The sequence below is a fragment of the Salvelinus fontinalis genome, chromosome 27 (assembly GCF_029448725.1).
Source record: "Salvelinus fontinalis isolate EN_2023a chromosome 27, ASM2944872v1, whole genome shotgun sequence".
Classification (NCBI taxonomy): Eukaryota; Metazoa; Chordata; class Actinopteri; order Salmoniformes; family Salmonidae; genus Salvelinus; species Salvelinus fontinalis.
Window position 1 is genome coordinate 39,283,603 of NC_074691.1, and position 25,492 is coordinate 39,309,094.

General features: G+C 44.1%; 1 protein-coding gene and 1 long non-coding RNA gene across 2 annotated transcripts; both read left to right on the forward strand.

The window, feature by feature from the left end:
* Positions 1 to 9,708: 9,708 nt before the first annotated feature.
* Positions 9,709 to 11,388, forward strand: LOC129825720 (uncharacterized). Its single transcript, XR_008754924.1, has 3 exons — positions 9,709 to 10,439; positions 10,527 to 10,702; positions 10,793 to 11,388. It is a non-coding gene; the product is annotated as an uncharacterized LOC129825720 (long non-coding RNA).
* A 341-nt stretch (positions 11,389 to 11,729) lies between these two features.
* On the forward strand, positions 11,730 to 13,652 carry LOC129825721 (putative nuclease HARBI1). The gene is made up of 4 exons (XM_055885902.1): positions 11,730 to 12,162; positions 12,232 to 12,347; positions 12,444 to 12,555; positions 12,647 to 13,652. Exons 1-4 carry the CDS (start codon positions 11,730 to 11,732, stop codon positions 13,015 to 13,017), a joined length of 1,032 nt encoding a protein of 343 aa, XP_055741877.1. The 3' UTR covers positions 13,018 to 13,652.
* The last annotated feature ends 11,840 nt before the right edge of the window (positions 13,653 to 25,492 follow it).

The window sequence follows — 25,492 nt, forward strand, 5'->3', positions numbered from 1 at the left end:
ATCAGCCCCCCCCCCATCCATTCATTAGGCAGACCAGATCCTAGATCAGCCCCGCCCCGATCCTAGATCAGCCCCCACCCTACTCTGAGATGCTTTATAAATATTGGCCCAGGTCCATTTTAGGTCTGGCAATTCAGGAAATCCTATATTGGGAGGTGAAGTACTGTAGCCTACTTTTTGTTGTTGTTGTGTGTGTCAATATCCAAATCAATTCATTCATTTTTGGAACTGAAATTAAGAAGGGAAATGTTTTAAAACTGTAATTGGACTTTCAGTTTACTTCCTGAATTGATTGGATTTCAATTGAATTGACCCTCCTCCTAACCTTGACTTTAGGAATGTGCTGTGCAATGTTCTCCCAAGTTTCTGGGACTTTATGACAGTCACTGGTCTCAGTTTACGTCTGTGCCACGGTTATGCAAAACCATGACCTACTACCACATCTACTGGAAACATGTAAATTAGACATCTAAGAGCGGTTTCCTAGACACAGACAATGAAGGTGACCTTAAGCCTAGTACTAGACTAAAAAGCATAAGCCTAGTACGAAACTAAAAAGCATAAGCCTAGTACTAGACTAAAAAGCATAAGCCTAGTACTAAACTAAAAAACATGTTCAATATAAAATATGAATTGAAATATCCTATTAGCCCAGTTGGTCTGATAGTCTTAGAAGTGTGTTTTTGAAACCAACCGATTTAATGATCCACTCGGCAAAAACTGTTTGAATCGAAGTTGTTTCCACGTCATTTCAACAACAAAAATGAAAAACAAAAAATTCAATGCGATGATGCTGAATCAATGTGTAAAATCTAAAAAAAAATATATATTTTTTTTTAAAGTCTTCAACGTAAGGGAATTTAGTATTTTTTTTAACCTAAATCCAATGATACGGTGACATTTGTGTTGTTGAATTCACTTCAGTTGACAACTCAACCAAATGTCAATCAAAACTAGATGTTGAACTGATAACTGTGCCCAATAGGGATAGCCTGCCCGAATCGTCACAATTTCATTTTTCTTTCTTAATTCCTCTTAGCCTTCTGCCACACTATTACGATATACATTTCTGACACAATATGTTGATTAAATAAATGTTTGAAAATCATTTGAAGACAGTTTATTGGTTGTGGGGAAATGTGTAAATGCAGTCAGCTCTGACGGTTCCATATTACATCTAAACAGCCAAGCCTGTGTTTAGAATATTCAAATTATTGTGGCCATAGCACAAGTGCATCATTTTTTTTCAATGGAAGGGGAGACATATTGTATATTAGGGCCTAGGCCTATATACTGACATTTTATATAGTCATTTTTTTTTACAGGAGTTAAATCACAAATGATATAGTGACAGTGAAACACTGACAAGGTGAGACCTTCTGCTTCTGTCACCTGAATACAGGACGCTGCTCTCTGGCTCAGTACTGTGCACAAGGTATTTCCTCGTTACACCGTTCACATTTAAAGGAAAACCAGATATTCCAGGCAAGAACAGGACATAGGACATCTCTAGGGTTGCCATCTCTCTCTGGAAAGGTGCATGGATGAGTGCTACATGTTATCTTCTCTTCTGCCAATGGCATCTTCCATAGAGCACATTTGATCAACCACAAGTGATAAATAAAAAATGTCTTTATAAAAAAAATTAAAAAAAATGTTTAGAAGTGATTTTCTGAAAATGCCACCATTGCCTATGAGGGGTGCAAAAGGAGTAAGATTTGTCAGGTTTCCGTAAATGGAGAAATGTTTGCCTACCAGTATTCAATTAGTCTCAAAGGTGCTGTCTCGTAGCTAATAGCCTAATCTTTGACAGCATCAAAAGACCAATGTGATTGTGTTGTTTCCCAGACACCGATTTGGCTAAGAAATGTTTCATCCTAATACACTGCTCAAAAAAATAACACTTAAACAACACAATGTAACTCCAAGTCAATCACACTTCTGTGAAATCAAACTGTCCACTTAGGAAGCAACACTGATTGACAATAAATTTCACATGCTGTTGTGCAAATGGAATAGACAACAGGTGGAAATTATAGGCAATTAGCAAGACACCCCCAATAAAGGAGTGGTTCTGCAGGTGGTGACCACAGACCACTTCTCAGTTCCTATGCTTCCTGGCTGATGTTTTGGTCACTTTTGAATGCTGGCGGTGCTTTCACTCTAGTGGTAGCATGAGACGGAGTCTACAACCCACACAAGTGGCTCAGGTAGTGCAGCTCATCCAGGATGGCACATCAATGCGAGCTGTGGCAAGAAGGTTTGCTGTGTCTGTCAGCGTAGTGTCCAGAGCGTGGAGGCGCTACCAGGAGACAGGCCAGTACATCAGGAGACGTGGAGGAGGCCGTAGGAGGGCAACAACCCAGCAGCAGGACCGCTACCTCCGCCTTTGTGCAAGGAGGAGCAGGAGGAGCACTGCCAGAGCCCTGCAAAATGACCTCCAGCAGGCCACAAATGTGCATGTGTCTGCTCAAACGGTCAGAAACAGACTCCATGAGGGTGGTATGAGGGCCCGACGTCCACAGGTGGGGGTTGTGCTTACAGCCCAACACCGTACAGGACGTTTGGCATTTGCCAGAGAACACCAATATTGGCAAATTCGCCACTGGCGCCCTGTGCTCTTCACAGATGAAAGCAGGTTCACACTGAGCACATGAGCACATGTGACAGACGTGACAGAGTCTGGAAACGCCGTGGAGAACGTTCTGCTGTCTGCAACATCCTCCAGCATGACCGGTTTGGCGGTGGGTCAGTCATGGTGTGGGGTGGCATTTCTTTGGGGGGCTGCACAGCCCTCCATGTGCTCGCCAGAGGTAGCCTGACTGCCATTAGGTACCGAGATGAGATCCTCAGACCCCTTGTGAGACCATATGCTGGTGCGGTTGGCCCTGGGTTCCTCCTTATGCAAGACAATGCTAGACCTCATGTGGCTGGAGTGTGTCAGCAGTTCCTGCAAGAGGAAGGCATTGATGCTATGCACTGGCCCGCCCATTCCCCAGACCTGAATCCAATTGAGCACATCTGGGACATCATATCTCGCTCCATCCACCAACGCCACGTTGCACCACAGACTGTCCAGGAGTTGGCGGATGCTTTAGTCCAGGTCTGGGAGGAGATCCCTCAGGAGACCATCCGCCACCTCATCAGGAGCATGCCCAGGCGTTGTGGGGAGGTCATACAGGCACGTGGAGGCCACACACACTACTGAGACTCATTTTGACTTGTTTTAAGGACATTACTTCAAAGTTGGATCAGCATGTAGTGTGGTTTTCCACTAATTTTGAGTGTGACTCCAAATCCAGACCTCCATGGGTTGATACATTTGATTTCCAGTGTGATTTTGTTGTCAGCACATTCAACTATGTAAAGAAAAAAGTATTTAATAAGAATATTTCATTCAGATCTAGGATGTTTTATTTTAGTGTTCCCTTTATTTTTTTGAGCAGTGTATGTGTGCATCAGGGTTGGGGTCAATTAGAATTGAAGACCGTCAATTCATTAAGTGATTTGAATTTTAAAATGTAAATAAAATGGAACAACTTTTGAAATTAATAGCTTCTCCTCAGTTTATTGATATGGTATTGTCACGTTCCTGACCTGTTTTCGGTTGTTTTGGTATGTGTTTAATTGGTCAGGGCGTGAATTTGGGTGGGTAGTCTATGTTATGTGTTTTCTATGTTGGGTTAATGGGTTGCCTGGTATGGCTCTCAATTAGAGGCAAGTGTTTGGCGTTTCCTCTAATTGAGAGTCATATTAAGGTAGGTTGTTTCACATTGTTTGTTGTGGGTGGTTGTCTTCCGTGTCAGTGTATGTTCGCACCACACGGGACTGTTTCGTTGTCGTTAGTATTTGTAGTCTGTTCCTGTTCGTGCGTTCTTCATGTTTTATGTAAGTTCTCTCGTTCAGGTCTGTCTACTTCGTTTTGTTGTTTTGTAAAATTATCAAGTGTTCTTCGTGTGTTTAGTTTCGTCTTGTTAAATAAAGTTCATTATGTATTCACAACCCGCTGCACGTTGGTCAAATCCTTGCTACTCCTCTTCGGATGAGGAGAAGGAGGAAGCCCGTTACAGGTATATTTTTATTTTACTGGTCACACAGGCCCAAACTAGACTGGAGTTTTGTCCAGAGGTTCTGCAGCATCCAGAGGCTTCTCTTCCCATCGTGGTCCAGTCAGAACGTACTGACGTTGGTTGGAGTCATGTGGTTGAGTAAGTGTTGTTGGGGCTAGGTTCTCACAGAGCGAGAGAGAGATTGTAGCCGCACCAGGTACGAACCCCTTTGGCCCTGCAGTCTAGAGGGGGATGGAAACGAGACCCGTAACTCATGCAAATCATCACAGTGAAAAGGAACAGTGAGAACTAAAAGATATTCACAGACAACTTAAACCTACCGTCAAACACGTCGGGTTTATTTTAAAAACACACGGTAATGGGGTGTGGGAAAAAAGGGCTGAGCTGGACCCAAGGAAATAAATAATAAATATCCAAAAAACCCTAAGCTAGTCTTACCTGCTTCAATACAGCTAGCTAACTAACCAATAAAATACAGTGGGTGGTCCACTTAGTTCTAACTAGGATACTTAGACAAAGTATTCCTATGGGTAATGTATGCCCATGGGCTTGGTATCCCCTTTTCCCACCAACAAACAAACAGTCATACACCACAACAATACATGCTCACAGAATTATGGACAAATGTGACATGCAAGAACAAAAGAGATAGCGTCAGAGACAACTGATTGGGTTTCTTTTAAACCAAGGGAAAGGGGATGTGATTGGGTAAAGGAAAAGGAGCAGGTGTGTCTTCTGATTGGTGACTGATGAGTGCCACCGGTGACTAGGGCAGAAGGTGAGAAAACAAATACACACAGGATACCTATATCCGTAACAGCACCGGTCAGTTTTCATTAAATTCACAATTTATCGCTCTCACGTGCACATTTCTGCCTAATATAAACCAACGATGTACTACCTTTTTGTAGCATTTCTGACAATGTTAACATCTTTAAGCCTAATCTCAGAGTTGTAAACCGATGGAGCAACTCGGTTACTGAGCAACAGTAGCAGCTAACTAGTAGAAGGCTAGCAGCAGTATCTAGCTAGCTTACACCAGTTGGATGAGAAGCTTGCTAGCTAGGTATATGTTGCTATTGTAACGACCCTGGGTTTATAAGCGCGGAAATCGACTCTGCCGCTTGAGCATGCTTTTGCGGCACAGTTGATAGCGCGCCGGACCTCGGGCTAGGAGGTCGAGGGTTCGAGACCTGCTCCCTGCTGTTTCATTACATTTGGCTGAAGACAGTCATCTGTGTAAACCAGTGGAGGCTGGTGACTTTTAAAATGGAGGAGTATGGGAGATCCACAGTATTGGCGCTGATTGTACATCAAAAAAACGAATTATTTTAACCTAAAGCATTTAAGACATTTATAATACAATATTATAGGGAATGAGAGGGTTATTCCCCATTCCCACAGTGTTGGAAAGAGATCAAAGCAGTGATTGGATGAGGCATGACTTTTGGTCTTCAAAGGCTTGACTTCTGTGCAGGACGAGGGTTGAGGTGTTCACAGAACAGGATTTGACCGGGAAGACAAAACAATAACACAATGCAATAATCAAATCAAAATCAAAATGTATTTATAAAGCCCTTCTTACATCAGCTGATATCTCAAAGTGCTGTACAGAAACCAAACCTAGCAAGCAATGCAGGTGTAGAAGCACGGTGGCAAGGAAAAAACTCCCTAGAAAGGCCAGAACCTAGAAAGAAACCTAGAGAGGAACCAGGCTATGAGGGGTGGCCAATGCTCTTCTGGCTGTGCCGGGTGGAGATTATAACAGAACATGGCCAAGATGTTCAAATGTTCATAGATGACCAGCAGGGTCAAATAATAATAAATGCAGTGGATGTCGAGGGTGCAACAGGTCAGCACCTCAAGAGTAAATGTCAGTTGGCTTTTCATAGCCGATCATTACGAGTATCTCTACCGCTCCTGCTGTCTCCAGAGAGTTGAAAACAGCAGGTCTGGGACAGGTAGCACGTCCGGTGAACAGGTAGCACGTACACTACACAGTAAATAGCTAAGATTGAGTTAGTTCAAGCAAGGAGGAACATCATTGATGTGTCTTTGTGTTTGTGATTTGACTCTACATACAGTAATGAGAGAAAATTGACAGGTCTACTCACAGTGGTTGGAGCAGAAATATTCACTGTGCCAGTGGATGAGCGGGCACGAGACGTGGCTTCAGTTCATGTCAGGAGAAAGTTGACAATGGTACTGCAGTGGAGTGGTTTTTATTTAACTAGGCACTACCATATATTTATTTAACTTAATCAGGGAACAAGCGGGGACTTAGCTGTAAATACAAATAGCAGATACATTCCATTACAGCAATACCATCATAGGTTTGAGAAACAAGTTTCTCCATGAAGTTAAACTCAGACATCTCAGAATTCACAAAGTCAAACACCAGACTGTGCGTCTCGCCCACTTGACACGTCAAAGTAGCCCAAGAAACATTCCTGAATAAAGCCCTGATCCTTCACATACCTGACAATAACTGACTGTCAAGAGACTGGTGACACCACAGGTCCCAGAGTGGTGGGGCATTTATTTTTTAGACAACAGCTGATTGACAATAGAACTCACAGGGCTGAGCTAGCGGGTCTAACTGAGCTAGCGGGTCTAACTGAGCTAGAAACTAGCAGGTGTAACTGAGCTAGCGGGTCTAACTGAGCTAGCAGCTAGCAGGTGTAACTGAGCTAGCGGGTCTAACTGAGCAAGCAACTAGCAGGTGTAACTGAACTAGTGGGTGTAACTGAGCTAGCAGGTCTAACTGAGCTAGCAGGTGTAACTGAGCTAGCGGGTGTAACTGAGCTAGCAGGTCTAACTGAGCTAGCGGGTATAACTGAGCTAGCGGGTGTAACTAAGCTAACTGAGATAGCAGCTAGCAGGTGTTACTGAGCTAGCAGGTCTATGCAACTGTAGGCCTAATAAAAAATGTACTCACAGTCTATGTCATCAAATAATGTTACCCTGACCATAAGGACAGGGCGAATATGCTGTATGCAGCTGCTATTATTGGTAGCCTATATTTGATCAGACTGAAAAATGGTCTCATTATCATCCCATACAGCAAGTCAGATCTTTAACGTTTATGTGTAGCCTAGGCTGATGCAACGTTTATGGAATTAGCGTTTGCTTGTGTTTGTCTGGAGTGATAATGTGTTATAATCTTTGCTAAAAAAAATACCGTAGGGAAGTGGAAAGCCTACTTGAGCTCGCGAGAAAAAAATATCTGCGTCAACTCGGGCCTCTTTCTAGAGCTTCAGGTTTCCGACCTGAAGATCACTAACGTCATGATTTGACCTAGTATTTTTCCGAGTTCCCAGTTGTTTTGAACGCTGCAAGAGCCCCGAGTTCCCGAGTTGGATGACCATTCAAAACGATTTTGCGCAGTCGGAAAACTCCCAGTTTCGAGTTCCCAGTGGTTTTGAACGCAGCATTTCAAGACAACTGAGAGCTCAGAAAAAAACGAGGTCAAATCATGAAGTCAGTGATCTGTTTGGGCTGCAAGCTGAATATTGAAAAAACTGGAAAATGTGTGCACATTTTCAAACGGCCTCCTAAGAAACTTTTTATTTTCCAATATGCATATATTTACTACTGTTGGATAGATAACAGTCTATAGTTTCTAAAAAGGTTTGAATTGTTTCTCTAAGTCGAACAGAAATATTTTTACAGCCATTTTCCCAGCCGAATTGAGATTTCCAAAATGCGATGTGTCTCTTTAAGACCTTCTCTATAAAAGGCCCTTTGACTTGGGACCATAGGGACACGTCACACGCATTCGTCAGGCTGTAATGCGGAAGTGAGAATTGAAAGGAGTCGAATATCTCGTCCATGGACTGAATAACACACCTTCTTGTGAGACCTGCGCAGTTAAAAAAAAATTCCGGGCGCGAAGCATAATTTGGTCTCGGCTTCTGGAACAAGGTAGATAACAGTGAATATGATGTCTGACTACGATATTATTTGATACATGTCACAAAATCATCCTAAAGTATGTTTTTTCAATATACTTTAATTATATTATTGCAATTTATTCTGGACTTTAGATGTGATACGACGGAAGAATTTTTTTGAAGAAACGCTGTGTAGCGCCGCAATGCTATTGTGCTAGCTAACCAAAGAGGGAAATAATTCGTTCTGGAACCCAACTAAAGACTCTACTGGACATTGGACCCCGTTACAACATTCTGATTGAATATCAACAAAGATAAGACCCAATTTGGGATGCTTTTTCATATATCTGTTGAGCTGTGCTGTGCTAAGTGGGCTAACTGTGCTAGGCTAGCGCTTGACCAATGCTAGTGTTGACTTATGCTAGCTTATGTTGTTAGCTAATATAACGATATATTGTGTTTTCGCTGTAAAACACTTCAAAAATCGGAAATGTTGGCTTTATTCACACGATATCTGTCTTTCATTAGTTATCCACCATATGTTTTTCTGAAATGTTTTATGAGGTGTAATTAGTAGCCGACGTTGGTGTATGTATTTTCTCTGGCTACTCCCGTCTGGATTCAGACTCTAGCTATGTGTTAGCATTTTTGGGTAGCATCAATGTAAAACTGATTTATAGCTAAAATATGCACTTTTTATGAACAAAACATAGATTTATTGTGTAACATGTTATATGACTGTCATCTGAGGTAGTTTTTTCTGGGCTCTTTAGGTTGGTTTTAGTTTATTTCGGTTGGCTTGTGCATGCTACTTCAATCATAATTCATACTTCATAATCATATCCATACGTGTCTGTCCACTTTTGTATTTGGTGGTGAGCTAACATAAATATATGTGGTGTTTTCTCTGTAAAACATTTAAAAAATCGGACATGTTGGCTGGATTGACAAGATGTTTATCTTTCAAATGCTGTATTGGACTTGTTAATGTGTAAAAGTTAAATATTTTTAAAAAATAGATTTTGAATTTCGCGCCCTGCAGCTGTTGTCATTGTCGTACCGAATTCGGGCTTGCAGCCCAAACAGGTTTTAAGGTCGGAAAGTCGGAGCTTTAGAAAGAGTTCCCTACTTCGAATTCCGAGTTGGATGACATTCAAAAGATTTTCCCAGTTCGTGCTCGTTTTCTTTCCGAGTTCCCAGTTGTCCTGAACGCACTGAAGTTGGAGATTTCCGAGTTCCCAATTGTTTTGAACGGGTGCATTGTGTCGCAGTTGTCCGGCTCTATTTTTGTGGGATTTGCATAACCCATTATAAAACAAAGTACTTTATTGCCGGCCCATATTCACACACCGAGGCAAAAAAAGGTTGATCAAAGCAGAATGAAGGGAGTGGACATTAATTTCCAACAACCCAACTTCCTAATTCCGCTTTATTCAAGCTTATTTGCAGATCTGTGCATGACAGTAGGCTGTTCAAGATTGAGAACGCGTCAGTCTGAATGTGCACGAGGTACACTTTATTTTTTTTAATTATCAATCAATCACAAATCGACATATCGGCCATCATCGGAATGATTTTTCAGCGCGCGTCTGTGTTTTCTGCGTGTGTACCAGGAGAGCGCGACATTTCATCAGCAGTAGGTATAAAATAATGACGGACAACAGACTAACTATATAGCCAAGTCAAAACATAGCAGTTATCTCGCTAGTTAACTATAGTGTAATGAAACAGGCAAAGAGCTGGGGCCTGTTGCACAAAAGTAGAATTAAGACATCCGGGATAAATGACTCAGCTGAGCTCAATGAAGCCAAAACATGTGCGTCCAGGCTTAATTGGTTGCACAAAGACCAAGCCAGGATGAGCAGACACGGATTCATTAAACCAGGTGAAACCAATCCTGGATAGGTGCGCGCTCACGGCTCACTCAAATAGACCCCGCCACAGATCACAGATTAACTGATTTACCATGGCAACTAGAGCCGCGTACTTTTCCCCGTCGGAAGCACAAATCCTCATGGAGGCATACGAGGAGGTAAAAGATATAATTAAGAAGAAAGGCAACACCGCCACAGTGATAAAGCAAAGAGAAAAAGCGTGGCAAAGTATTGCAGACCGCCTGAATGCGTAAGTAGTGCACAATTACACAGTCACCGCTCCGCTGAAACATCACAATTACAATTCAAATATTTAATTCACATCTCCAAAAATGCAGTTGTACTGTAATTATGAAACGGTTAAATTTAATTGAAATGCACTGCAGATATGAGTGAAATTGTGTAAAGTAACTCCATCACACTGTATAAAGCTATGATACATTTTTTGATATTTTTACTGAAAACAAGACAAAAATACCAAGTAATTTTTTGCAGTGTGACTCCATTAAATGTGTGTGTGTGTGTGTGTAGATTAAACATGAACGGGCCAAAACGGACATGGCAGCAGGTCAAAATCAAATACAAGAACATTCTGCAGAATGGTATGGTCCCTGACTAATATTTAACAAAGCACAAGCATATATTGTACCCAGAAGGTGCCTGCTCACACATTGTCTGTACTGTTTTAGCAGTGAAAAAGAATACCCACAGACAAGGCACGGGTGGTGGGTCACCAAAGGCTGACCTTACCCCAGCAGAGGACATGGCCTTGGAGCTAAATAAAGGCAGGCCCGTCTTAGAGGGGATCCCTGGGGGAAAGAGACGAGCATAGGTTCCTCCCAAGATGCCACCCGCTTCATTCAAGGTATGTCCTTCCATCTCTACATGGGATACAACCACATTCATATTGAATCAATTTGGACTGTCTGACTTTGGTTTACCTATTGCCTTGCAGTGTCTGGCAGCACTGTGTTCCTGTTAGAGCCACCAGCACAAGCACCAGACGATGCTGATCCAGTGAGTACTCCATCAAAGGCATACTGTAGGCCTGGCATGTCTTGTCTACTAGCTTCAATATGAATCCGATTAAATGTGATAGGGTGAAGGCCCCAGTGCAGCAGCAACAGCACATGATGGAGACGATGATGAGGAGGAGACCATCTCTCTGGATTCCAGAAGGCATGAGGTATCATGTTAAGACTGTGAAAGTACTATTTACTCTACAATGGTGAGGAGTCCTCATCAAAATCAAAAAATCGAATTTCTTTTACAGGACCCAGATGCTATACAGTGGGAAAACCAGCCTGGCAACATAGTGCGTATTAATAAAAGGACACCACATCCTGCCAAATTCCAGCTGCGCTAATTGTATTGTGTTCACAGAGCTCACAAGCTATCAGAAAGTTGTATGGCAACCACCTCCGGCGCCAAATAGAACTGGCAGACATAGACATTCAGTACAAGAAGAAAAAGATGGAGAATCTTGCACTGGAGTCCGAAATAAAAAAGAGGACAATTAGGAAACTGGACCTTGAAATAAAAAAACTTGAGAGGGAGGTGAGATATGCCTTCAATGTACACTGTATGCTAACTGTAACACAAATGTATTAATCATTATTTTTCTTTCCTCCCCCAGCTCCAAGAAGATGACACAGCTCAAAATAAAAATTAGGTATATTCTCGTAAAGTCAAGTGAGCCATGACATATGAGCTCTTATTGTGAGCACACAGGACGGTGGCATCTTTCTAAGGTTTTTTTTATTTTCCCAGCAATCAGTACAACCAAGTCATCGTTATAAGGCATCGCCCTCTTTCGCCCACCCCCCCAGCACCAGGTGTGGCCACTAGCCTATATGAAGGCCCAAAATTGTGTGTTCCTTTCTGCTCTGACAATGGCATGCCCATTCGTGCGAGATGTGGTGGATGAAGAAGCACTTGTGCTGAGGAGAGCCTTCAGGCGAGAAAGGGTCTTCAGGGACCGGTTGGACCCACTGGCCTTCCCTGATGACCATCTATATGAAAGATACAGGTTTTCTTCAGATGGCATCAGGTATCTATGCAGACTACTGGGTCCCAGGATTAAGCACCGCACTGCACGGAGCCATGCACTGAGTGTGGAGCAAATGGTTTGTGTGGCCTTGCGCTTTTTTGCAAGTGGAGCCTTCCTGTACTCAGTGGGGGATGCAGAACAGCTGAACAAGGCCACAATTTGCCGCACAATAAGGAGTGTGTGTCTGGCTATCAAAGCATTAGCAGATGTCTTCATCTCCTTCCCTGGCCACAGAAGACTCTGTGACATCAAAGAGGAGTTCTATAGGATTGCAGGTAAGAGGATCTACAAATTACAGGACAACTGTTAACACATAGTAGGATACTCATTACTTTGTGTGACAGGTTTCCCCAATGTCATTGGTGCAGTGGACTGCACACACATAAGGATAAAAGCCCCCTCAGGTGCCCATGAGGCCGATTTTGTGAATAGGAAATCCTTTCACAGCATTAATGTTCAGGTGAACATAACTTTTTGATATTGTCCATTGACGAACACTCTGCATTGCCAGTGATGTGCATTGATTGGTGTAATATTCCTCATCTTATGATTTCAGATGGTCTGCAATGCTGACTGTGTGATCAGCAATGTTGTGGCAAAATGGCCTGGCTCAGTCCATGACTCCAGAATCTTTCGGGCCTCTGAAATCTATCAGTGCCTATCACAAGGTAAGCCACACAACCCCTATTTATAACCATCATGGCTGTGTCAATATCACTGTGTTTATGAGGTAGTAATGATGAGATTTTGTGTTGACAGGTGAATTCTCTGGTGTGTTGCTGGGAGACAGGGGGTATGGCTGCCAGCCTTTTCTCCTGACACCTTTCACAGACCCCCAGGAAGCACAGCAGAACTACAACCATGCCCATGCCAGGGCCAGGGCCAGAGTTGAAATGACCTTTGGCCTCCTGAAGGCACGCTCTCACTGCCTTCACAAATTAAGGGTCAGCCCTGTTAGGGCATGTGATATTACTGTGGCTTGTGCTGTCCTCCACAATGTGGCCTGCCTGAGGAAGGAGAGGGCCCCCAGAGTGCCACCAGCCATGGACTGGGACAATCCGGCAATCTTCCCTGATGACGACAGTGGTCGGCTGCTGAGGGACCAATATGTGTTGAATTATTTTAGTTAGTATGTGTGCTTTCAATTTTGGTTAAATATGTCCTGCGGTGGCAGAGGAATTTGGTTTTTTTTGGGTTCGTTTTTTAACGAATTTGGCCTCTTATGATGTTTGTGCGGTATACTGTGTGTAATACAAGGCTGCAGGGAGGCTACTGCATCCATTCATTTGTCTGTTCAGTTGATGTGTATGGATTTGTCCTGCATTTATTTTAGTGTGCAGACATGCAGGGTGTGTTATATACAGACCTTTGAATGTGTATGTATCATTTTGTATAATATGCTTGGATTCTGTGCTTTCCATCTTGTAGAGTCACTGTGACTTCAGTTTCGAAAGGAGCTGATGGTTTACCTGCTTTGTTTTGTCCTTATTCAATAAAGGAACATAATGTTACACATTGTTTTTATATTCATATGGAATGTGTATTTGTTTATATGACAGAGTACTAGGGCCACACTGAAGAAAAAGGATAAAGTCATAAATTTATGAGGCTGGTTCTTTCTGCAGAAAAGCTACATATTGTTTTTACAGTTTTGATACTTATGACAATGTGATACTTAATATTCTGGCACATCAGCATGTCTTTGTTTATGAAACCATACTGAAGTACAATTTCACGAAATGCCCCACATCTGTCATTTTAACAACTGTCCTCCTTTAAAACAACATTATTACTTGTGTGTTTTTCCCCTCTGTGGCCCTAATATTCTATCATTTTATATATAGTCTATGGGAAACTGTAAATTATCTAATGATAGCAACATCATCTAAAAAATTTTTTTTATCCAAAATCATTGAAATTAATGATCACAAACGTTTAAATAATGACAGTGGGTCTAGTTATATGTGATAACAATGTATAGTGAGCAGTGAAATAACTATTGGTTTCCATTTGTGGTGACTGCTGACTGACATTAGGGATGAGATTAAATAGATCCTGGAATTTAGCCTGGTCTGGAGCAGGCTAGCTCCACAGAATAAATCTCCATGGTAATTTATACCATAACATATCCTCCTGCCCCCTATCCATCTTTAGTGCAACCGGATTACGGATCAATTGAGCCAGGATCACCAAGATATCCTGGCTTAATCCCTTATCCTAGTTTTGTGCAACAGGCCCCAGGTCTCGAACCTTCGACCTTCGAGCCCGAGGTCCGGCGCGCTATCGACTGTGCCGCAAAAAGCATGCCCGTGCCACAGAGCCGATTTCCGTTCTTATAAACCCAGGGTCGTTACTATAGCTAATTAAGCATTCATGTGGTTGAAGCCTCCATCGGCACTGCAGATATCAAATCAAACTGTATTTGTCATCATGCGCCGAGTACAACAAGTGTAGTAGACCTTACTGTGAAATGCTTACTTACAAGCCCTTAACCAACAGTGCAGTACCAAGAAGAGTTAAGAAAATATACAGATAGCCTACATAAATCTGCACTAGCTAGCCATTTAGGCTTAATTGCGACAATTTAAAAAATATTCTAAGAATAGCCTAATTGACAAATATCTTGCTGTGCATAGATCTCCCCTGAAACATGAATATTTAAGTAATATATAAACAAGTCTAGTTAGATAGGCCTACTGCACCTTGCTTTGAAGTAGCTTACCTCATCCATTTGATCCCTGATAAAGACAAAATGATTTGGTTGTAATTTTGCAATGTTTTATATCAAGGATGGAAACTATTCTCCAGGATAGCGTCTGGGTGTGCAGGGTTTTATTCAAGCCCTGGTCTAAACACAGTGTAGCCTAAACATCAGCTGCTCAACAGGACCTTGATAAGCAGACTGTTTCAGGGCTGGATCAAAAGCTTATTTCTGGTCAAAAGTAGTTCACTATGTAGGGAATTAATCTGTGTGCGGGAAACTGCCCCTATATGTTGTATATCTGTAGTACTGCCCCCCCCCCCCCAATTGTTTCCCTCTCTCCTTATCTCTCCTCTCTTCCCCTCTCTTCCTCTCTCTCCTCCCTTCCTCTCCTCCTCTCTTCCTCTCTCTCTCCTCCCTTCCTCTCTCCTCCGCTCTTCCTCTCTCCTCTCACCTCTCTCCCTCCACTGGCCCAGCTAAAAATTATGTTCCCGCCAATAATGTTCCCCTTATGAGTGTGCAGTTTTCCGTTAGTTAGGGGAACATTCTATCTACTGTATGTTAGCAAAAAATCTTCTGATCACCTTTTTAGTATGTTTTGGCATTAAAGTTAGGAGAACATTCCCTTAATGTCAAGCAGAACATACCCAGAATGTGGTTACCACGTTCTCAGAACGTAAGATATTTATGGGAACGTTGCAAGAACATTTGTGTCCAAAGGGGTTAGGGTTTCTTCAGGACAGGGCCTAAATATACTGTCCCAATAAGCACATGCTATGGGGATATCTCTTATCCCTTATTTTACTGCTGCTGTTTACTTATTTGTTACTTTTATTTTCTACTTTTACTTAACACTTAAAAAAAATATATATCTTAATGTAACGGCTGTCTATCTCTTCCTCCTCATCTGACGAGGAGAGGCGAGAAGGATCGGAGGACCAATACGCAGAGTGGTAACGAAAACAAGACACAATACAAAATAACAAAAGAACTAACCGAAACAGTCCCGTGTGGCAACAAACACTGACACGGAAGACAAACACCCACAAACCAACAGTGAAAACAGGCAACCTAAATATGGCTCCCAATCAGAGACAATGCAAAACACCTGCCTCTGATTGAGAACCATATCAGGCTAAATGAACAAACCTAAACATAGAAACAAATAACATAGACTGCCCACCCCAACTCACGCCCTGACCATACTAAATAAAGACAAAACAAAGGAAAATAACAGTCAGAACGTGACACTTAACTTCTTAAAGCATTGTTGTTTAAGGGCTTGTAAGTAAGCATTTCACTGTAAGGTCTACTACACCTGTTGTATTCGGCGCATGATGACAAACAAAATTTGATTTGATTTGACAGTGTTTGGGGTGTTCACCATTGATGCTGGTGGCCTTGGTTTGAAACCTTGCTCTCATATTCTTATCAATATACAGTATGTAAATCAAATCAAATTGTATTGGTCACATGCACATGGTTAGCAGATGTTAATGTGAGTGTAGCGAAATGCTTGATCTTCTAGTTCCGACCGTGCAGTAATATCTAACAAGTACTCTAACAAATTCACAACAACTACCTTATACATACAAATGTAAAGGAATGAATAAGAATATGTACATAAATATATGGATGAGCGAAGGCCGAGCGGCATAGGCAAGATGCAGTAGATGGTATAGAATACAGTATATACATATGAGATGAGTAATGTAGGGTATGTAAACATTATATAAAGTGGCGTTATTTAAAGTGACTAGTGATACATTTTATTAAATCAATGTATTAAAGTGGCCAGAGATTTGAGTCTGTTAATAATCTTGCTAGTCTTGCTAATAATGTCATTATTGCTGTTTTGAATTACATTTATCAGACATTTCGATTGTCAATATGAAAACGTTGTTATAACACTTGGAAATATTATATGTGCATCTTTACTATCATAATGTGTATAGATTTATCCTCTTTCAAGCATTGCTGGAATTTTGGCTGCCAGGTTGGTGCCATTGTGCACAACCTGGCAGGTAGCCTAGTGGTTGGAGCATTGGACTTGTAACCGAAAGGTTGCAAGATCGAATCCCCGAGCTGACAAGGTAAAAATCTGTCGTTCTGCCCCTGAACAAGGCAGTTAACCCACTGTTCCCTAGGCCGTCACTGTAAATAAGAATTTGTTCTTAACTGACTTGCCTAGTTAAATAAAGTTTTTTTTTTTTTTAAACACTCCAGATGCTATTTCAGGTTTGATGTAATGTTTCTGGACTAGGAGATCTTTGCATTTGACTAAAATGTTGTTCTCTTTCTCCTCTGTGAAATTCTAAATAATGGAGAGAAGAAAAATTCAACAAGGAAAAAGTTTTAAGTGGGGTAACAACACAGCTGCCATCTTTGTTTGATTTTTTCCAGCTGTACAATAGCCTATTGGAAAAGAGTTAGCCTACAGCATAAATTCAGTTAGCATGAGACTAAGGCTTTAATATATATATATATATATACAACACAGCTGTAAAGATTTTCTTCTAAAGGTAATATACAGGATACTTCACAAAGTAGCTGTAATCTATTACAATATTTGAAGACAGTAACTTATTATATTAATCCGTTACTAATAAAAGTAATTACTGTAATATATTACCCAAACACTGGTCCCAAGTGATTCTGTTGCAACTTGTCTATTTTTCCACATTAAAACTTGGAATTGGAGATGGAACTCTGTGTGTTGTAGTTGTTGTTTGTTGGTATGACTGGCATCATCATTGATTAAATGGCAAATGTGAGAACGTACAGATATGCTACTGTAAATATACACATTTCTGATATTCTGAGAATATGGCAACCATGTTCAGGGTATGTTACTATCAGAAGCAACACTACCACCTGGGCCATGTTTCTATCAGAAGCAACACTACTACCTGGGCCATGTTTCTATCAGAAGCAGCACTACTACCTGGACCATGTTTCTATCAGAAGCAACACTACTACCTGGACCATGTTTCTATCAGAAGCAACACTACTACCTGGGCCATGTTTCTATCAGAAGCTACACTACCACCTGGGCCATGTTTCTATCAGAAGCAACACTACTACCTGGGCCATGTTTCTGCCAGAAGCAACACTACTACCTGGGCCATGTTTCTATCAGAAGCAACACTACTACCTGGGCCATGTTTCTGCCAGAAGCAACACTACTACCTGGGCCATGTTTCTATCAGAAGCAACACTACTACCTGGGCCATGTTTCTATCAGAAGCAACACTACCACCTGGACCATGTTTCTATCAGAAGCAACACTACCACCTGGGCCATGTTTCTATCAGAAGCAACACTACTATCGGCAGATCGACAGTTACACACACACAGGCACTGGGAAGACCTCCCTATTTAGGGTCCTCAAATGCCTCTGGGAACCCTCCAGTGGTTCTGTCCACTAGGGAGGTTAGTGTTAAGTGCGGCGGGCCAGCAACCCAAGGGTTGTTTGTTTTAATCGCGGGTGTGACAGAAAACTTTGGCGGTATGTAATCCAACTGGTATCAAAATCCTAGATGCCATCTCCTGCTGTTGTATTTGTATTTTTGTATTTTAATAGGGTTCCCCATTAGTTGCAACTACTCTTCATGGGGTCCCTTAGTTCATGCCAAGGCAGCAGCTACTCTTCCTGGGATCCATTAGTTCCTGCCAAGGCAGCAGCTACTCTTCCTGGGATCCATTAGTTCCTGCCAAGGCAGCAGCTATTCTTCCTGGGATCCATTAGTTCCTGCCAAGGCAGCAGCTACTCTTCCTGGGGTCCATTAGTTACTGCCAAGGCAGCAGCTACTCTTCCTGGGATCCATTAGTTCCTGCCAAGGCAGCAGCTACTCTTCCTGGGGTCCATTAGTTCCTGCCAAGGCAGCAGCTACTCTTCCTGGGATCCATTAGTTCCTGCCAAGGCAGCAGCTACTCTTCCTGGGGTCCATTAGTTCCTGCCAAGGCAGCAGCTACTCTTCCTGGGGTCCATTAGTTCCTGCCAAGGCAGCAGCTACTCTTCCTGGGGTCCATTAGTTCCTGCCAAGGCAGCAGCTACTCTTCCTGGGGTCCATTAGTTCCTGCCAAGGCAGCAGCTACTCTTCCTGGGGTCCATTAGTTCCTGCCAAGGCAGCAGCTACTCTTCCTGGGGTCCATTAGTTCCTGCCAAGGCAGCAGCTACTCTTCCTGGGGTCCAAAAACATTAAGACACTTACATTACACATAAAACAAAATATAAAACAGTACATCATATAACACTGTCACACCACCACATGTCCACAACACAAAATGTATAATACCACTATACAACAATATTACAATCTATGTGTGTGTAAAGTGTGTCTTTACCTGTGTGTGTGTGTGTGTGTGTGTGTGTGTGTGTGTCTTTTCACAGTCCCTGCTGTTCCATAAAGTGTATATTTTCCTGTTTTTTAAAATCTGATTCTACTGCTTGCATCATTAACCTGATGTGGACGGCCTACAGGGAGGAGGTGTGTAACGGCTGGTGCTCTCCTCATCCTCGGATGAGGTGAGGAGAGAAGGATCTTCAGACCAAAACGCAGCAGTTGGGAAATAAGCCATCTTTATTAAAAATACGATGGCCACACGAAACGAAACAAAACACTTTCAAACTACAAAACAAGAAAACGACGTTGACGAAACCTGAACATAAACTTACATAACTAAACATAAACTTACGTACAGGAAACAGACGACATCGAAACGAAACGAAACAAACAAACGCTACAGTCCAGTGTGGTACGAACATACATACTGACACAGGAGACAATCACCCACAAACAAACAGTGAGAATGCCCTACCTAAATATGACTCTTGATTAGAGGAAAACGCAAACCACCTGCCTCTAATCAAGAGCCATACCAGGCAAACCAAAACCAACATAGAAACAGAAAACATAGAATGCCCACCCAACCTCACGTCCTGACCAACTAACACACATAACAACTAACATAAATAGGTCAGGAACGTGACAGTACCCCCCCCCACAAGGTGCGAACTCCGGACGCACCAGCACAAGGACTAGGGGAGGGTCTGGGTGGGCATCTAACCACGGTGGTGGCTCAGGCTCCGGGCGCGGTTCCCACCCCACCATAATCCATCCTAGCTTCCTCCCTCCAAAAATGTCCACCCTCTTTTCTCCCCCACAAAATCCTCTTAATAACATACCCAATAAGGACAACACCGGGACAGAGAGATAAATCAATACAGAGGGATAGATAAGAATATAGAGGTAGATAAAGATAGAGAGGGAGATCAGGATAGAGGGGCAACTCCGGACTGAAAGGCAGCTCCGGACAGAGAGACAGCTCTGGACTGATGGGCAGTTCTGGGTATCTAGCCTTTTTAGGCTGAAGGGCAGCTCATGGCTGACTGACGACTCTCGACGCTCATGGCTGGCTGACGGCTCTCGACGCTCATGGCAGGCTGACGGCTCTCGACGCTCATGGCAGGCTGACGGCTCTCGACGCTCATGGCAGGCTGACGGCTCTCGACGCTCATGGCAGGCTGACGGCTCTCGACGCTCATGGCAGGCTGACGGCTCTCGACGCTCATGGCGCTCTGACGGCTCTGGCTGCTCATGGCTCTCTGACGGCTCTGGCTGCTCATGGCTCTCTGACGGCTCTGGCTGCTCATGGCTCTCTGACGGCTCTGGCTGCTCATGGCTCGCTGGCGGCTCTGGCAGATCCTGTCTGGTTGGCGGCTCTGGCAGATCCTGTCTGGTTGGCGGCTCTGGCAGATCCTGTCTGGTTGGCGGCTCTGGCAGATCCTGTCTGGTTGGCGGCTCTGGCAGATCCTGTCTGGTTGGCGGCTCTGGCAGATCCTGTCTGGTTGGCGGCTCTGGCAGATCCTGTCTGGTTGGCGGCTCTGGCAGATCCTGTCTGGCTGACGGCTCTAGCGGCTCCTGTCTGGCTGACGGCTCTAGCGGCTCCTGTCTGGCGGATGGCTCTGTAGGCTCATGGCAGACGGGCGGCTTTGCAGGCTCATGGCAGACGGGCGGCTTTGCAGGCTCATGGCAGACGGATGGCTCAGACGGCGCTGGGGAGACGGATGGCTCAGATGGCGCTGGGGAGACGGATGGCTCAGATGGCGCTGGGGAGACGGATGGCTCAGATGGCGCTGGGGAGACGGATGGCTCAGATGGCGCTGGGGAGACGGATGGCTCAGATGGCGCTGGGGAGACGGATGGCTCTGGCCGGATACGGTGCACTGTAGACCTGGTGCGTGGTGCCGGAACTGGAGGCACCGTGCTAATGACAAGCACCTTCCTACTAGTGCGGGGAGCAGGGACAGGGCACACTGTACTCTCAAAGCCTACTCTATCCCTGATGCGAGGTACCGGCACTGGTGACGCCGGGCTGAGGACAAGCACATCAGGATTAGTAGGGGGAGAAGATACAGTTTGTACAGGGCTCTGGAGACGCACTGGTAGCTTAGTGCGTGGGGCCGGAACTGGAGGCACCGGGCTAGATACACGCACTACAGGGAGAGTGCGTGGAGGAGGAACAGGGCTCAGGATACGCACTGGTAGCCTAATGCGTAGTGTAGACACTGTAGGTACTAGGCTGGGGCGGGGAGGTGGTGCCGGAAATACCGGACCGTGGAGGCGTACTGGCACTCTTGAGCATTGAACCCGCCCAACCTTACCTGGTTGAATGCTCCCGGTCGCCCGACCAGTGCGGGGAGGTGGAATAACCCGCACCGGCCTATGTAGGCGAACCGGGGAAACCATGCGTAAGGCCGGTGCCATGTATGCCGGCCCGAGGAGACGCACTGGAGACCAGACGCGTTGAGCCGGCCTCATGACACCTGGCTCAATACTCAATCTAGCCCTACCAGTGCGGGGAGGTGGAATAACCCGCACTGGGCTATGCACTCGTACAGGAGACACCGTGCGCTCTACTGCGTAACACGGCGCCTGCCCGTACTCCCGCTCTCCACGGTAAGCCTGGGAAGTGGGCGCAGGTCTCCTACCTGCCCTTGGCCCACTACCTCCTAGCCCCCCCAAGAAATTTTTGGGAATTACTTACGGGCTTTTTCGGCTTCCGTGCCAGACGCGTTCCCTCATAGCTCCGGTTCCTCTCCCCGGTAGCCTCTGCTCTCCTCAGTGCCTCCACCTGTTCCCATGGGAGGCGATCCCTCCCAGCCAGGATCTCCTCCCAAGTGTAGCAACCCTTTCCGTCCAAAACATCATCCCATGTCCATTGCTCCTTTCTCTCCTGTCCCTTACTCCGTTTAATTTTCCCTTGCCGCTTGGTCTTAGCGTGGTGGGTGATTCTGTAACGGCTGGTGCTCTCCTCATCCTCGGATGAGGTGAGGAGAGAAGGATCTTCAGACCAAAACGCAGCAGTTGGGAAATAAGCCATCTTTATTAAAAATTCGATGGCCACACGAAACGAAACAAAACACTTTCAAACTACAAAACAAGAAAACGACGTTGACGAAACCTGAACATAAACTTACATAACTAAACATAAACTTACGTACAGGAAACAGACGACATCGAAACGAAACGAAACAAACAAACGCTACAGTCCAGTGTGGTACGAACATACATACTGACACAGGAGACAATCACCCACAAACAAACAGTGAGAATGCCCTACCTAAATATGACTCTTGATTAGAGGAAAACGCAAACCACCTGCCTCTAATCAAGAGCCATACCAGGCAAACCAAAACCAACATAGAAACAGAAAACATAGAATGCCCACCCAACCTCACGTCCTGACCAACTAACACACATAACAACTAACATAAATAGGTCAGGAACGTGACAAGGTGAGGGTCCTCGGAGTGTGGTGTCAGGAAAATAACCTCACACTCAACGTCAACAAAACAAAGGAGATGATTGTGGACTTCAGGAAACAGCAGAGGGAGCACCCCCCTATCCACATCGACGGGACAGTAGTGGAGAGGGTAGTAAGTCTTAAGTTCCTCGGCGTACACATCACGGACAAACTGAATTGGTCCACCCACACAGACAGCGTTGTGAAGAAGGCGCAGCAGCACCTCTTCAACCTCAGGAGGGTGAAGAAATTCGGCTTGTCACCAAAAGCACTCACAAACTTCTACAGATGCACAATCGAGAGCATCCTGTCGGGCTGTATCACCGCCTGTTACGGCAACTGCTCCACCCACAACCGTAAGGCTCTCCAGAGGGTAGTGAAGTCTGCACAACGCATCACCGGGGGCAAACTACCTGCCCTCCAGGACACCTACACCACCCGATGTCACAGGAAGGCCATAAAGATCATCAAGGACAACAACCACCCAAGCCACTGCCTGTTCACCCCGCTATCATCCAGAAGGCGAGGTCAGTACAGGTGCATCAAAGCAGGGACCGAGAGACTGAAAAACAGCTTCTATCTCAAGGCCATCAGACTGTTAAACAGCCACCACTAACATTTAGTGGCCGCTGCCAACATACTGACTCAACTCCAGCTACTTTAATAATGGGATTTGATGGAAATGTATGTAAAAATGTATCACTAGCCACTTTAAACAATGCCACTTAATATAATGTTTACATACCCTACATTACTCATCTCATATGTATATGTATATACTGTACTCTATATCATCTACTGCATCTTGCCATCTTTATGAAATACATGTATCACTAGCCACTTTAAACTATGCCACTTTATGTTTATATACCCTACATTACTCATCTCATATTTATATACTGTACTCTATACCATCTACTGCATCTTGCCTATGCTGTTCTCTACCATCACTCATTCATATATCTTCATGTACATATTCTTTATCCCTTTACACTTGTGTGTATAAGGTAGTAGTTGTGGAATTGTTAGGTTAGACTACCCGTTGGTTATTACTGCATTGTCGGAACTAGAAGCACAAGCATTTCGCTACACTCGCATTAACATCTGCTAACCATGTGTATGTGCCAAATAAAATTTGATTTGATTTGAATTGAGTTCCATTTAGTCATGGCTCTATGTAGTACTATGCGCCTGATAGTCCTATGGTTTGTTCTGGATTTGAGCAAGGCCCCAGGCTATAATCTAACCTCGTCCCCAAACTATAATCTATCCTCCCCAGGCTAGAATCTAACCTCCCCAGGCTATAATATAACCTCATCCCCAAACTAGAATCTAACCTCCCCAGGCTAGAATTTAATCTCCCCAGGCTAGAATCTAAACTCGTCCCCAGGCTAGAATCTAACCTCCCCAGGCTAGAATCTAACCTCCCCAGACTAGAATCTAACCTCCCCAGACTAGAATCTAACCTCCCCAGGCAAGAATCTAACCTCCCCAGGCAAGAATCTAACCTCCCCAGGCAAGAATCTAACCTCCCCAGGCAAGAATCTAACCTCCCCAGACTAGAATCTAACCTCCCCAGACTAGAATCTAACCTCCTCAGACTAGAATCTAACCTCCCCAGGCAAGAATCTAACCTCCCCAGGCAAGAATCTAACATCCCCAGGCAAGAATCTAACCTCCCCAGGCTAGAATCTAACCTCCCCAGGCTAGAATCTAACCTCCCCAGACTAGAATCTAACCTCCCCAGACTAGAATCTAACCTCCTCAGACTAGAATCTAACCTCCCCAGGCAAGAATCTAACCTCCCCAGGCAAGAATCTAACCTCCCCAAGGTAGAATCTAACCTCGTCCCCAGGCTATAATCTAACTTCCCCAGGCTATAATCTAACCTCCCCAGGCTAACTACTACCACATCCAGCAGGTGGACAAGACTAACGCTGCATCCCAAATGGCACTGTATGGGGTCTGGTCAAAAGTAGTGCACTATAAAGGGAATAGGGTGCCATTTTGGACATAGACTAACCCTCATCCAACCAACACCATCGTCCAACACAACCGTCTCAACTAACTGCTGGATGTTTTCCAGGGTCAAAGAATGGTGAGAGAATCATTCAGTGTTTGGAGCTGGTGATAGCGGTGAGTGAGACAGTGGAGGTTCCTCAGAGGAGGAAGGGGAGGACCATCCTCAGTGAATTTCCTCAAAATAAACATTTTAAAACATTAAAAAAGTTATCCTTTGTAGATAAAACTATACTAAATATAATCACGTCACCAAATAATTGATTAAAACACGCTATTTTGCAGTAAAGGTCTACAGTAGCCTCAACAGCACTCTGTTGGGTAGCACCATGGTGTAGCCGGAGGACAGCTTGCTTCCATCCTCCTCTGGGTACATTGACTTCAATACAAAACCTACGAGGCTCATGGTTCTCACCCCTTTCCATAGACTTACACAGTAATTATGACAACTTCTGGAGGACGTTCTCCAACCAATCAGAGCTCTTGCAGCATGAACTGACATGTTGTCCACCCAATCAAAGGATCAGAGAATGAATCTAGTACTGAAAGCATAAGCTACAGCTAGCTAGCACTGCAGTGCCTAAAATGTGGTGAGTAGTTGACTTCAAACAGAGAGAAAGACAATAGTTGAACAGTTTTGAACAAATTCATTTCCTCCATAATGAAGGAGAAGCGAGAGAGAGAATTATTATTATTTTTTTACTTTCTGCTTCGCTTACTTAGCTAGCAAATGCAGCTAGCTAGTTTAGCCTACTCAAACACCCTGCTCAAAGAGAGGGTTGCCATGTTAGCTAGCTGGGTATGACTATCCAACACAACACTGGAACCCTTCCAAGTAAAGGTACGATTTTGGTTTTACAAATGTATTGCCACCGGGGCCAGTGTTAAACTGCTTTCTGACTGCACACTGTAACGTTACTGTATGATTGTAGCGGGTTTGCTAACAGGTTAGTTCTATTAGCTATGTTGACTATGACGTTACTGTAGCTAATATGGTGACAACGTTGTAGGCTGTTTGCAGCAGTTTGGCTTGGAAATGTTTTTTCGCCTGGTCACATACAGCTGATGTGCACAAG